Here is a 14,963-nt window from a genome sequence, read left to right on the forward strand (position 1 = left end):
TGTCACCATTTTCATGCACGTGGAAGGAAGCAGTGGCCAAGACTTGAATCTCATCTGACTCCACAGTTTGTGTGGTTTTAATATTCCATTCAGCTTTTATCATGATCTCCCAACAAAGTGACACCGACTTGTCTGAGATGTCTTTCTTGGAGGATTTTTAAATGGATCCTTGTGCCGGAAACGCTGGGTGATGGAATAGGAACCCTACACCTCCGCTTGCCTTAGTTTCCATAAAATTCAGAGCCAGGTATAAATAGTAAGGACTAAACCAGTCCCGTGGATAACATAATATGATGAAAGATACCGTCTTTAATTTTTATAAGCTACAGAAATGTTCTCATGGGTGCTTTGATATTAACCTCTGTTTCAAAGCAGCGCTACCACGGTATCATAATTCAGTACAAGGCACTTTGGTAAAGGCCAAATTTTTAATATTTCATAGTTTTCTTTCCTTTCATATTTTAATTGCTCAAAAGATGGTCTAGAGCCCCCATCTTTACTTCTTCAGTCCCATGAAGGGCTCACCCCCCTCTGGTTCTGTTCAAGGCCAGTAAAGATTATTTATGCTGAGCAGAGGCCACTTTGTGTCCGTGTCCTCTGCGGCTTCTCACTAGCCCTGGACCCTGACCACCCCGTGTTCCAGCTATAAACAAAGACCTCCACCAAGATTGCACATCGTGAGGAGAAGTGGTGTCTGCCAGAGTCAAAGGCTGCATAAAATAGCTACATAGTTTCTTAGCCATGCTTGGCAATTAGTCGTGGGTTAGGCGTCGCTTCCCTGTCTCTTTAACTCGGGCGTCGGGTGACTTTTCCTGTGTTGCTCGTTAGTGATTTGACATAATTAAAGCGATCATGATCATCCTCAGTTGAAAATCACAAAGGTAAGAAGTAATGGGAATCGAGGTGAAGTAAGACTCAATGTGTAAAAACCCCAAGACACTTTATAAAGACATGAAAGTAGAAGGATGACTATTTGGGGAGAGGTTGGGGATCCGTGGGAGGCGGAAGGGGACAAGAGAAGGTAATGGGGGTGAGCATGATCAAAGTACGTCATGCTCACATATGAAAATGATATGATGAAACTCACTGAAAAGGTACAAAAAGCCCTCAAGTGAACAGGCAGCTTGTAGGATCATACGTGTTTTGTAAATGTGGGAACTCACCCGAGAAGACCATTGATTGACTGACTGATTGCTTACATGACCTGAACTACACTCTGCCCAGTTGTACAGGGTCTATCCATTCACAGACACAGGTGGACGGTGCCCTGAGGAGAAATAGGCATCATCTTCTTTTTACACGTCTGCTCCCACCAGCTCCATTGGAATGTCACTGTGATTTTCCTCACAGAACTACCAGGCCTGGGTTTTATTCTTAGGTGAGGATTCATTGCCAGGAAATTCCAGGCATAGTTAACATGCCAGGAGAATTCACGGAGTGCCTTGAATCTGGACGGCCACTAGGTGGTCACTGGTGATCTTGCCTCTGTAATCCTAGCTAGGTGGGAGGCTGAGATGGGGAGGATCACAGCTGGAGGTCAGGCCACATGAAAAAGTTAGGGAGACCCCATCTCAACCACTAGCTGTGCACACCTGTCATCCCAAGCTATGTGGGAGTCTGAGCTCAGCAGGACCATGATTCCAGGCCAACCTGGGCAAAAACGTTTTCAAGACCCCATCTCAATGGAAAAAGCTGAGTGTGGTGGTGTGTGCCTGCTATCCCAGCTGTGTCAGGAAGGATAGAATGGGAGAATTGCAGTCTACACCAGCCTTGGCATAAATCGAAACCCCATCCAAAATAACCGCAGTAAAAAGGACTGGAGGCATGGCTTAGGTGCCCATCTAGTACTAATAGAATTCAAACCCCAGTATCACCAAAAAACCCCAAAACCTATATAGCTACTTAAAACAGTATAATTAAGCTCCAAATTCTTATGAAATGAGAGCCGTTTAACTTACAATTCTAATAACTGAGTATGCACAGCATAAAAAGTTAACTTTACACACTGTAAATTTTATCTGCTACCAAGATGTCTGCTAAAGTAAACACCGGTTAAATGGGCAGATTAACAAGGTCTGGGTTTCTTAAGAGAGGTAACTAGGTCTTTTAAAATGATCTTCATTTTGTTTTGATAAATTTATCTATTTGCTATCATTTATTTCAAAATAACTTCCTTTATAGCAGCATTCCATCATATGATAATTCTTTTCAAAAACACTCATTAAACAACTCCTCTCCAAGACAAGTAAGAGAGAAGAATGCAATAAAGGCTTTAGTTGAAAGGCAAATGTGGTAGCTCATGCCTGTAATCCCAGCTACTCGGGAAACAGAGATGGGGATGGTCGTGGTTCCAGACCAACCCAGGCAAAAAGTCCTTGAGACCCCATCTCAACTGACAAGCTGGGTGTGGTGATGCACACCTGCCATGTGTGAGGCATAGTTAGGAGGATTGAAAGTCTGAGCCCAGCCCTGGGCAAAAGTGCAAGATTCTACCTGAAAAGACAAAAGGGACTGGGGGTGTGGCTGAAGTGATAGAGCACCTGTCTAACAAGCACAAGGCCCTGAGTTCAAACCCTAATACTTCAAAACAACCGGTTTAGTCAGGACAATAAGGTGCCTGAGAGTGACCCTCCTGCCCCTGGCCCTGGCCCTGCCTGAGCTCAGTGCAGACAGCAGCACAGTGAGAGCTGAGCGCAGGAGGGAGCCGTCCCCTGTGCTCAGTCCATGTCCTGTGGATGGAGTGGAGCGTCCACACCACCTCCTCCCCGCAGCCTCCCTGCCCCGCCCCACGGAAATCAAGAAGTAACCAGGTGTGACCACGAAACACAGATTCCCGCCAACGTGCGGAAGGCACGTCCGTAGTCTGGCTGGGTCGTGATCACCACAGCTTCTTCTCCCGTTCCACTCATTCTGTCCTAACAGAAGCTCTCGTCTGTGCCATCTTTCCCATGGGGACTGTTCCTGTGCTTTGCTGGAAACGAGGTCCTCCTGCCCCTGCTCAGGGCTTTGGCTTGTCCCATGCCACGAGGAGTGCACGTCTTGGCACGCTGGGGTTAGGCCATGGCCTTCAGCATCTGCAGACACTCCATCCCTAGTGACCTTCGAGTGCCCAGATCCAGGGAGAGGGAATGTAAATTCCCACCTCTCAGCTCTGGTGGGGCTGCTAAAGTACCAGCCATCTAAACAACTGCCTGGGATCTGGGGCAGTCCAGGCTTACAGCAGAGACTGGGCAGAGGTTCTGGTCCATCCAGTTACAATGCTGAGATACCAAGCAAATTATTCTTCTTTGGAATAGCTTTCTTAATGATTCCTTGAGATTTCAACTTTAAAAAAGTCACTTTTTAAATACAAATATTAGTATGAAGGGGAAGACAGAAAAGACTTCCTTTAACAAATGAAACTGTTATATTCAAATTTAATTAACCCAGACGTCCCCAAACCACAGAGCACATCACCCAGCACTGACGATTAATTAGTTTTGCCCTGAAAGAGCCACAGGTGTGCAGCTGAGTTAGGGATTAAAGTTGAGCTTCCCTGAGCAGCGTCCGTTTGCAGCTATCACATCTCCTGCTTCAGGCCACAAACTGCACCTGAAATGTGTCATTTATTTAATTTCACGTGACCAGCTTTTAATTTCACATGATCAGAATCGAGGAAGAATGAGGCTAAAGCACCACTTCTTTCAGAATGAAAACATTTAAGTGAGCGACACAACTGCTTTTTCAGTGACTTGCCCTTTTCGAGATCATTTTCTGTCCAACAAGGAAGATAAACATTAAGGAAAAGTCCTGGGGGCCAGGGGTCACCCTTGGATTTTCATCTCGACCAGGGAGCGTCTTCCTCTTGACGTCACATTAGCCTGTGTGCGGCTGATTTAGCTAGAAGCTGCTGGAGTTCACATCTGGACGGCGGTGCGGTGTGATGGAGGAACACGGGCTCCTGAGCTTGGGGTCAGATTTTCTGGACTGCGCGCCGTCCTTTACGGGGTGGTCACTCGAGTGGATGGTCCTTACATGTGGAGGTACGCACACGTGTTTTAGGGACAGTTGTTGGTAAGCAGCAAAACGAGGCACTGGCACGCCACGGGAATGGCTTCAGTTAGCCTGTGATTGTCTCTCTCTGCCCGGATCTATGGACAGCTGAAATGGCAGCGTTGTAGACGTGTGGTTTCCTCGGCTCCGGTCAGTAAGACCAGCTGGGTCTCGGGTAGCCATGTCCCATTAATGTCAATCAACTAAAATCGGAGAGCTCTGGCTTTGGGATGGGTTTGACTTGCATTTGCGTTGACCAGGATCTGGTGCTGACAATTCTTTTCATTTATGTATCAAGCCCAATTTACGCAGGTGGACAGGAGGAGGTAAGAAGGCCACCGGGTCTCCCTGGTACTCAGCAAGCGTGGGGCTGACAGAGCAGGCTGGGAAACATCTGGCCAGAGAGGACTGATGACCGAAGGCCAGTTAGTGCATGGGCCTCACGCATGGACAGAGAAGTCAGGTGGATCGGGCTTGCGGGTGGAAATCAAGCAGGTAACCAGAAGCCAAGGCGCTGGAGATTCAGAAGCTAAAGTCAGGAAGCTAGGGCAGGAGGCTGGGGTTTTTTGTTTACTTGTTTGGATTTTGCAATAGTAGGCATTGAACCCAGGGCCTCTACCACCTGAGCCAAACGCCCAGCCTTTTTGTGTGTGTTTTGTTTTTGAGATAGTGTCTTACGAACTTTGCCCAGGCTGGCCTGGAACCGAATTTGCCATTCTCCCATCTCCACCTCTCGAGAGTAGATGGGATTACAGACATACTCCACCATGCTTGGCTTTTAATGAGTGTTTTCCTCTTGGTCTTATTACTGAACTTGACGTCTCAGCAGTATTTGGGTCTGATTTGCTGGGTTTGCTGGGGATACAAAAGAGACAGCTGGAACAAGAAAGTTTGCATGGCCTCCGGCTGCCCTTAGAGTGTGGCACCGGCTTGGCAAGTTCCTTACAGCAGAACCTTCCCTTGGATCCTGAACCCCAGCCCCCACAGATGGCAGCTTGGTCATTGGTGAAGTGGCTCCATCAGTGCGCCTGTCACATGAAATATTAAAGGAAGCCATGAAGATCAGCCGAAATGTCTTATATCTACTGCCATGTGGGCAGAAGTGGGCAGAGATGCTGTCACCAGAGTGCCAGAGCTGCTGAACAGCGGTCTGAGACAGGTTAACACCAGCACGGTGAGCAGAACTCTGCAATCCCAATATGCACTATAGCAGTCTGCCCCCTCCCCAACCTCCCCAGTGTCCCCAGGGTCCAGAGCCTCCCCAGCCTCAGATGGACCAATCCCAATTCCTCAGGTGGTCACAGAGGTGGAAGATGACTCCTTTGGAGTTTGGGGGGCAGGAGCCCCCAAACAAAGCATAGACTTTGCCACCAAGACTTTTCCTCTAGTGTTTCTAAAATGGAACTCTCCACTGCCAGGCAATAAGGAACTCATGTGTGCTGTGGAGCCTCCACACCAGGGGCTGATTCCTTCTCACACACTTCCTGTGTCATTGGAGCATGTGAAAGTCTGTTTCCCCAGGAGGAATTCAGCTCAGCACATACTTTCTTAGGACCTGGCTTTAAGCAACAGAGAAGGTTCTATCTCGAATAGGTTTTATGCAAAAATGTTAGTTTAGGAATGCACCCTTCTTGCTCCCACCATTTGCGCCCATCATGGAGACACAAATGGACTGGCAACCCCTCCAAACTGTGCGTCTCAGAATACTTTTTCCCCTGTTGTCCAGGCAGGAGAGAAAGACATGCTGCCGGATAACAGGGTCAGGAAAGCTCGGGTTGCTGGCCGTGACCTGGCTTACCTGTGTGCCCCGCCAGCTTCTCCAGCTCTTCTTTGTCTCGGCTGCCTGGAGCCGGTAGACAGTTAGCAGTAATGCTTGGCGGTGTGGATTCGTCTCATCTGTGCAATTCAGGAGGCGACTGTGACTCAAAGGCAGCCTTAATGATATTTACAGCCTGTGGGTCGCATCATTCTTTGGTATATTGTCGTCATTTGATAAATATTGATGGATCGATCGGGTTCCCTGGAGCATTGCGATGCCTTGTGAGCAGCCTCTGGCATTCTTTTTGTGCACGCAGAGGCAGATGCATGCCTGCAGCGGTGGTGTTTGGTACACCAAAACGCTGTGTGGATGGAAGTCCTGGCGGTTCTTGTGATTGTTGTTAGTGGATGGTGATGTGCAAGGGCCCACTCCAGGTCGTAGGAATGAAGAAGCCATTGTCACGTCATTTGGCTTCCACATCCTAATTCTGGCCCTGAACCTAACTCATTCCCAGAGACATTTTCCCCGTGATGCAGAAGAATGTTGCTAAGCAACGAGACCAGTGATGGGTGATGCTTATACATGATTTGATTTGAGTTAAACACAAAAATCTGTAACTGGATTTTTTTTCCCTCTTCATTGTTAGACAAATGATTACCATTTGGTTTTATTTTGCCCCCCAAAAAATAAAATAACTGCTTTCATTTGTCAACGGGCGTAACAACATGACTCAGCGGAAAGACCCCAGTTCTAGCAGACAGGAATGAGAACCCCTCATCCTGGGACTATGGGTAACGTCAGGTAACGGCTGGGCCGTCTTGTTTTTACATCTGTAATTTCCAGTAGGATGCCTTCCCTGCTTGGTTTACAGGACCAGGTAAAGGATGGATGTGATGCATAGGAAATGTTTGGGAAAAAATAAAACATTCTGTTCTCTGGAAGTCCGGATTGTGTGTGTGTTGGTGACACTGCAGAGGTTGGATTGCTTAAGAACCACAGCGACCCTTCCGCAAGAGCAAAGCTGGGGGGCGGGCTGGGGCTACAGAAGGTAACACACAGTGGTGACCCCCAAAGAGTTAACAGTCAGTGATGGGGCAGGACAGGAGCCAATGACCACATTGCAAAGCAGCATCTCATTCCACGCCAACACAGGGCATCCTTGTACCCATGGGTAGACGTTCCAAGGAGCCTTCCACCGAGGAGACCCGTCATGCTCGGAGGCACCACGTTTGTCCCCGTACAATAGATGCTCGATGCGTTTTTCCATGACACTGCCCAGCTTTTGCTAAAGACAGTCACCTTTCAACTTGTCACTTCACCACTTCAATTAGGCACATGACCTTTTAGCTGTCTTTTTTGGACACCATTGGCTTTTGGGGGAGGCAGATTTGCAAAATGAAAGGCAGGGAAACATCAGGTCACACAACAGTTTCACAACTGAGGATGACACAGGACTGACGAGAGGTTCTCTGCATCCACTGAGCTAAGTGATGTGTGCACGGGAATTTAAAATTTTTGTTTCTGAAATTTCTTTTGTTTGGTTTTCTTTTTACTTATCTTTTGACCATGCTTGGTCAAAAGCATGTGTAATAAACCCTCGAATAAGGCTGGCTTACTGTTACCAAGTCCAAGCCCTGTAAGGCGTCAGTGGCGACTTCTGATGGCCCATGACGGCTGAGGCACAGGTACGTCGTTAAGAGACTCCGTGTGGGCTGACTTCGGGTGTTCACTTGGAAAAATCAATCCGTTTCCGAGTTTTGACAGCGTCTCGCTGGAGTGTTGTAACACGACATTGTCTGAGGGTAACGGTCAGCCGTGCTTTGGCTCCTGGCAGTAAACATTTCATTTGAAGTCATGTCATGAATTATCGTCCTGCACTAATGAAATGGACCATTTGCATAAAAATCAGAAAAATCCTAGACCCATATGTTTCTCGGCCTCTGGGGACATGGAAATGCCCTCCCTGACAGCCAATTAGAAAACAGGAGCGGGTAGGGGGACGCTTTTCGCCCTGATTTGGGGAGGTTCCAAATGACCAGCGTGGTCCATGGTGGTGCCAGAATCCCTCTAGACAGAAGTGACGGCACGGTGCAGCGCCCTGGTGCTTCTTATGCACGGATGGACATCGTAACCATTTCCAGAGGTCTGCCACCACCTCGGGCTCGTGTCGCCTGTTCTCACTATTTAGAATCATTGTTTTATCTTCTCCCCCCAAGTCGTTGACCCCATGGACTTCCTGGGAACTGCTGTGATCTGCCGTGTCACTGCTCATTATCACAGAATCTTAGTCCCCCGAGCATTGAAGCGTTTCTGGAATGGCAGCAAGCCGGCCGTCACAGCCTTCGTCCCCTCGTGCTGACGGAGAATGCGCCACCTCCGCTCCTCCCAGGTCGAGACCCTTTCTGGGCAGCAGGTGCAATCGAGCCAGGGCCTCACAACTCCTCGGTTGCTCTCTTCCCTCGTCATCCATTGTCTGGACGGGGTGTAGGAGACCTTGAATGACCTCTTAATTTTCTAAACCCTTTACCTCTCTGAGCCCACACTTGAACAACCCTCAAACGATGAAATATGCTCAGGACATGATGTAGGATTTTGAGAGGACAAATTTCCTTAAGAATGACAGCATTGCCTGATTTTCCCTCCTGGTCCCTAAGGAAAAGTTCTATTCTTCGAAGCTAATCATTCTTAGAAGAAGACGGTGTCAGTATTGGAGTAACTGCTGGACACTGCAGGAGGTTCATCCAATTTAGCTCTCACAGGATACACTGGGGATGAGGGGTTTCCCATTTAAACACTCCACAGTTCTGGGAATCCAGGGTAGTAACTTGGCAAATAGTCTATCACACAAATGCAAAAGGAGGTGAAAAAAAAAGAAAAAAAATCCCTATAAATTTACCCTCTTATCTGCATAATGGAGAGCTAAGTCTTTCTCCTCATTTAAGCTGATTAAATTCACCAGTTAAGTTTTGAAGGATTTTTTCCCCGGTACTACGGCTTGAACCCAGGGCCACACTAGATCCAGGCCCACTTGATTTGGGTCCCCTTGATCCAGGTCCCTGATACCCAGTTTTATTAGGATGTGAATGGTCCTGACCAGTGAAAACATGGCTACCATCCCAGGTGAAGGCCATGTCAGTTCCAACCTGATTCCTGAATTCAGATAGCACCCTGACGATGTGTGGGAGAGTCATCTTCTACTGAGGTGACCGGGGACATGGAGAGAGGCTGTGCTCACTGGGCTTCATTCCCTCCCCTCCCTCTTCCCTCACAACTATGTCTGGCATGGCGCCACTCTCTCTATAGGTGCTCAGTAAATATTAATTTCATCCTGCTAAGGAGACTATCTTTTTCCTCGAAATAAGGCATAGAGAATTAAATGAAGGTAATGACTAGTCGAAGCTGTATGCTGGGATGAATGGCTTCAGGAAATACAGGATATCATCCTTGATAAGAACCAGACAAGTAAACACTGCTAATAATAGCCTTTTAGGTTAATTTTTTGCTACTTGAAATCTTATAAAGCAACTCCTCCTCCTATGAAAGAACCTACTTATTAGGTATGAGTAGCACAGACACAGGTCTAGCCAAAATGTCCACCTTTTCAATTCTTCATGACCGCTCACCTCTCCTTCACTGAACCTTCTCCTGTCTGACCTCCAAGAAACTGAATGTATAAAATGGAGCTCAGGCAGCTGGTTACAGTGATGTCAAAATTAAAATAAAATGCTATCATGGAATCAGGGCTGTAAAACGTGATTTCTGTTCATTTCAGAATTCTGAAATTCTCCTACTATATTTATTTGATGTAGGAAAAAAAGAAAAGCATTTTTAAAAGTATTATCAACACCACCCTCCACCCCTCCATGTTTCTGCCTAGAAGCAAACAGAAGCTTTTTCAAATAGAGCAGCAATTCCAGAACCGTGATTTCAGAACTTCCTTGCTGGAAGAGGCTGAGTCACCTGATGTTCCCTCTTTGTGCCTTCCTCTCCCTGGTTTCCTCACAGTGGTTTTCTACCCACTACTTGGACACTTCCAGTGACAAAATGCTCCCCATGTCATGAGGATGAGTCATTGCTAATGAGCCCTATCTTTAGAAAATTCCTCTTATTATAAAGCTGACTATGCCTTTATGTTTCACCTGCTGTTCTGCTGTCGTAGATTTTGTCGTGTAAATGAATCCCTATTTAACCTGGATTCAATCTTAGCTCTACTATTTATCATTACAGAACATCAAAGTACCAGGGATAGAGTGCTAAACTCTTCATAGGGCTCTGTTTTCCTTTTAAAAAGTCTAAACAGGAAGGTACATACCTTGCCGAATCTTACTATGCAGAAACTGAGCCTTGAAGTATGAAAAATGAGATGGTGGTGACACTATTGCATGCCAGCTCTGTGCCAGGCACTGTGTTAAGCGCTTTAAATACATAATCAGAAGTTAATTAGCTTCTACATAATATTACCTACTTAATATCTGAAGAAGATGTTTGTTCAAACTCAAACCAGATCCTGAAATTTCTCTTGATTCAGCTTCATCAAACCTCCTTTCCTTGTTAGATGGGAGTGATGTCATCTTCCCCATAGGGTTTTCCAAGACTCAAAATGTAGCCTTTGAAATTGTTTGGCATCCTTGATTGAAGAACACTTTCTTCCAAGACTCCTTTATTTATTTGTTTCTCTAAAGACAGTTTGAGGACCTTTCTTTTTCTTTCTTCAGTTTTCTCTTCTCGGGGCTAAACACCTCCAGCTCCTTTCGTTCTCATTTATTCATTCCTCGATACTTTTGAGCATCTTGCCCTGTTGAAATCTACATCTGAGAGAGGGAACAGACAATACAATAAGCATGATAGCTAGGTAGAGAATCTGCTGTTTCAAAGTGTGCGTGGTGACTGGAATGACCAGGGTAAGGGAACTGAGAGTCCAGGAGTGAGCCATCACTCATTGTGGCTGTGTGACACATCACCTGGAGACTTAGTGGCTTCAAGCAACAATGACCATTTATTTTCACTCATGCTTTCCGGGGATCAGAAGTTCAGATGTGATATCTGGGTGTGGTTTATCTCTGTTCCACGATGTCTGGGGCATAGTCAGAACCCTTGAAGGTGGCATGTGGAAACTTGCAAAAGCTCATTTACTCTCCAGCCCCACAGCCAACACAGGCTGTCTGCTGGGATCCTCGGTCCTTTTCCACATGACCCTTTCCTTGTGACCTGAAAGCTGGATTCTGAGCGTGAATAGTGAAAAAGACAGAGAGGGAGGGAAACAGAGAGAGAGAGAATGAGTGAGAATGTGAACGTGCCATGCAGAAGCCATCTTGCCTTCTGTAGCCTGACCTTGAAATCCATACAGCCTCACTTCACCCTGTTCTGTTGGCCAAGGTGATTTCAAGGTTACACCAGAAAAGGGGCACAGACCCCACCTTCCAACAGTGAGAATCAATGTCACACTGTAAGAAGAGCTTGGAGGAGGAGGTACCGATGCAGCCATCTTTAGAAGATAGTCTTCCATGACAGCTAGGGTAGGTTTGTGGGCAAGGTAACATTGAGCAGAGATTTCAGACAGGCACGGAGATGACCACATGCCTGTCCACCTGGGGCAGAGCGTTCCAGGTGGAGGCGAAGCCCTGGGGAGGCAGTGTGAAGGAGGTATTTGGAGGCTAGTATATCTCAACTATTAATTTTGATTTTTTCCTGTTAATCAAAGGCAGTAGTAGGAAAGGTGGTCTGAGAGACACAGGGGACGCAGGGCAGGTCATATGAGGACTTAGAGACCATTGCTAGTGCTTTGGTTTTTGCTCTGAGTGAGAAGGGGAGCCAAATGCAGGGCCTTGAACAGACCTGTTTTGAAAGAATTACTCTGGCTACTGTGAGCAGAGCAGACTGGTGTGGGGGACAGAAGATTGGGGGAAGTTAGAAGGCCACAGTGGCTTAAACCGACATGGCAGCAGTAGTAAAGGTGTTGAGAGGTGTCAGATTGCAGGTCATCGTGAAGTCAGAGCAAACACCATTTCCCGACTTCCCACATGTCATGGTGTGTCACATGAGAGGAGGAACTAAAGATATAGGTCCCTTGTGGACAGGGATGGGTGCACACTTAACAGCTGTGAGAGAAGAGATCTGACCTCAGGTTTAGAAAGGACAGGTGTCAGATGGCTATTGGGCATCCGGGTGGAATTGCCAAAGAGGTGTTTGGATAAATAAATAAGGAATTCTGGGGAGAATAAGCCAGGGTTCACAGCATACAGTGGTTTTGTGGATGGTGGTCCTGAAAGGGAACACCGAGGGACTACATAGGGAAGTAAAAAGGGACCAAGGACTGGGCCCTGAGGTCTCCTGAGAATCAGTTGGGCAGACGAGAAGGGGCCAGCAGAGGCAAGGATTAACCAGTGTCCTGGGAGCCAGTCACAGAGGAAGGACACTCCGTGCTCTGAGATTTGGGATGTTTGGTGATTCTGTGGTCAGTCATCAGTGACCTTGGGGGGATGGGGAGTAGCTGCCTGACTGAAATGACCTTGCAGAGAACAGAGGTGAGGCTTTGGAGGAAGGGAGCAGAGGTCACACTTGCCACAACTTTGGCTCGAGATGAGTGCACATAGCACCCCAGCAAAGGTGTGCATTTAATCAAGCAAGAGAAACACGCTTGCGTGCTGTTTGAAATGACCCAGTAGAGAAAGTGCGGTATTATAGGAGGCACACCTTGGAGCGTCATCCTGTGTGCTTTAACAACAAAATGCTTTCCTCCTCTGCGGGGTGGTGGGTGCTGAGTATGTGGGCATAGGTGGCAGAGACAAGAAAAGGAACAAAGCCATCAGGCCACTACACTTCTGTGCTGCCACTCAGCGCCATCCCTTCTCCCTGTCTCACCATGCAGACTGGGAACCCCAGCTGGGAGCCCCAGCCACACCATAGGATGTAAGATGTAAGACGTAAGGATAGACACAGCCCCTCCGTGACTAGCAGATCCTGTGTCCTCATCCTTCTGTCTCTCTGAGGAGTAGTTTGGGAGCACCTAGGAGTCACTGAGCAGAATGAAGTGTCAACAGGCAGCAGCATGAAGCCTCTGCCACCAACTGTCACACTCAGGGGAGTGACTGCTCACTTAGAGGGTCTCAAAGAGGACTGTCGGCCAGGACACAGACTAGTCACTGAGCAAGTCCATCTCATCCTTAATTGTAGAAGGAAGCCATCAGGAAGAGCGGAAGTGAAAGCATGACAAAAAAACCCTTTTTTCTTTCCACTGTTGGAAAAAGAAAGCCTCATGAAAAAGTCCTGCCAGTGTCCTTCATCCCCTCCATAGAGCAATTACAAATCCCTAAGTTTGGCACATGGTGCTTGGGTTTTGGGGACATCTGTTAAAATCTGTTATTCCCCATGTATCCTATTCCTCTGCATTTCACTATTGTTAAGAGATAGATTGTGGTTTTGCCACGAGAGAAGTGGTGAACCTTGAAATGGTGAACTTGCTAGCTACACGTGAATAGGTAGCAGTTCTGTAGCTCAGAGGATTTGTCAAAAACACGATAGCTACTGACACAAAGTTTAAGCCCAACTATGCCATGCAACTATGGGGGGCAGAGGAGGTGCACACAGCACTGACCTTGTCCTTCCCACTTGCTCTTCTGGAACCTGTTATGTAGTTGGTAAGATCTTTGGATGGAGGTAAAGTTTGGATGGGCAGAAGAAAATCATGGCAGTCCTTTTGTTCTGCGCAGCAGCTCAAACACTTATTATCATTTGATAGGGAAGTTGAAATTCTTAGAACAAGAGTTTTGTGTGATCACTAAGAACAAATCCAGAAATGGGGAGGTAGCGAGCCTGTGACGCACCTTGCCTTGTTTTGGTCTTTGCGAGAATACAGTGATCAGGTGCCCAGAACACCTGAATAATGGAAGATGTCATTAATGATCCCAGCCACCTCCCCTCTACACCCTCCGTGTCCCCTTCCTTGCCTGGACCCCCTCACTCCCTACACCTGCCCATGAGTTTTTATCGAGGCCACCCTGTATAAAGCTTGTCACCCACAGGAGCAGCCCTTTTCTGAGCACCCCACACCTTGGCTGCAGTTGATGACTGACTCGGTGTCGTGTGTCTGAAGCCACTTTGATTTAGGCCACTCCTGTTGCATTTCCCTTCCACAGCCAATGGGGTCACAGTGTCGTTCCTCATCATGGGTTTACAAGGTGTTAGTTTCTAATAGCTCACAACATCCCTCAGACTTGAGTTTATCCCAGAGAAGTTATGGAATGGTTAACTTAATAGATGTTTATCCCCAAAGATGGCCAGCTCTGGCGATGCTTCTGCTGAGTGTTGGTGGGTGACAAACAACTGTTTGTAAATGGTTATTGCAGAACCATGCAATTTCATGACCTTTTTTTCTGCTATATAAATGATTGGATAGCTCATTAAGTCCACTGTGTCATATAAAAGGCCACAGGACAGAATGGAGAGAGAAGAAAAGATTAATAAAGGGGCCCTTTATACATAAAGGGGAAAGAAAAAAAGCAGCCCCGGCATATCTGCTTGTGTGATAACCCCGTCTGTGTGTGTTCTCCTGCAGAGCTGCCCAGAAGTTAAATCTGTCTTCTAAGAAGAAGAAACACCGACCTTCTGCTTCTTCTGCGGTGGAGACCCCCCTCTTTGCTACCAGCTTCAGCGGGATTCTGCAGACCTCCCCTCCCCCAGCCCCGCCCTGTCTGCTGAGGGCCGTCCACAAGGTGAAGGACACCCCAGGCCTGGGCAAGGTAGGCTCCACCTGCTGCCTCCACCATCTGCTTGGCATGTGGGGTTTCTGATCAAGCTTGGGAGAGAAGAAAATGAGGACTTCAGTTTGTTAAAATAAGGAGGGTCCAGGGAGAAAAGGAGACAAAATGAAGTTGATTTGGAGATGTGGTAGCTCCCCATCACCTGTGTCCCCCTTTTCCATGGTTCCACTGTCAGTAGTTTCAATTACCTACAGTCAACCCAGTTCAATATTAAGTGGAAAATTCTAGAAACAAGAAGTTTTAAATAACATTTGTTACAATAGCTTGTTATAGTTCTATTTTTATTTATGTTGTTATTCTCTTACTGTGACTAACTTATAAATTAAACTTTATCTGAGATATAAATATGTATATGTATAGGAAAATATAAAATTCATAGGGTTTGGTGCTAGTCTCAATTTCTGACATCCATG

General features: G+C 46.9%; 1 protein-coding gene across 3 annotated transcripts in view; it reads left to right on the forward strand.

Annotated features, from left to right (window-relative positions):
- Kif26b (kinesin family member 26B) overlaps nt 1–14,963 on the forward strand; it is a 402,766-nt gene that overhangs the window by 273,797 nt on the left and 114,006 nt on the right. For all 3 annotated transcript variants that reach the window (XM_074048799.1, XM_074048798.1, XM_074048800.1), the window contains one exon: nt 14,346–14,529. In XM_074048799.1, coding sequence (XP_073904900.1) covers nt 14,346–14,529 — 184 coding nt within the window. The remainder of the gene's footprint in view (nt 1–14,345; nt 14,530–14,963) is intronic.

This window comes from Castor canadensis, chromosome 11, assembly GCF_047511655.1.
Source record: "Castor canadensis chromosome 11, mCasCan1.hap1v2, whole genome shotgun sequence".
In the NCBI taxonomy this organism is placed as follows: domain Eukaryota; kingdom Metazoa; phylum Chordata; class Mammalia; order Rodentia; family Castoridae; genus Castor; species Castor canadensis.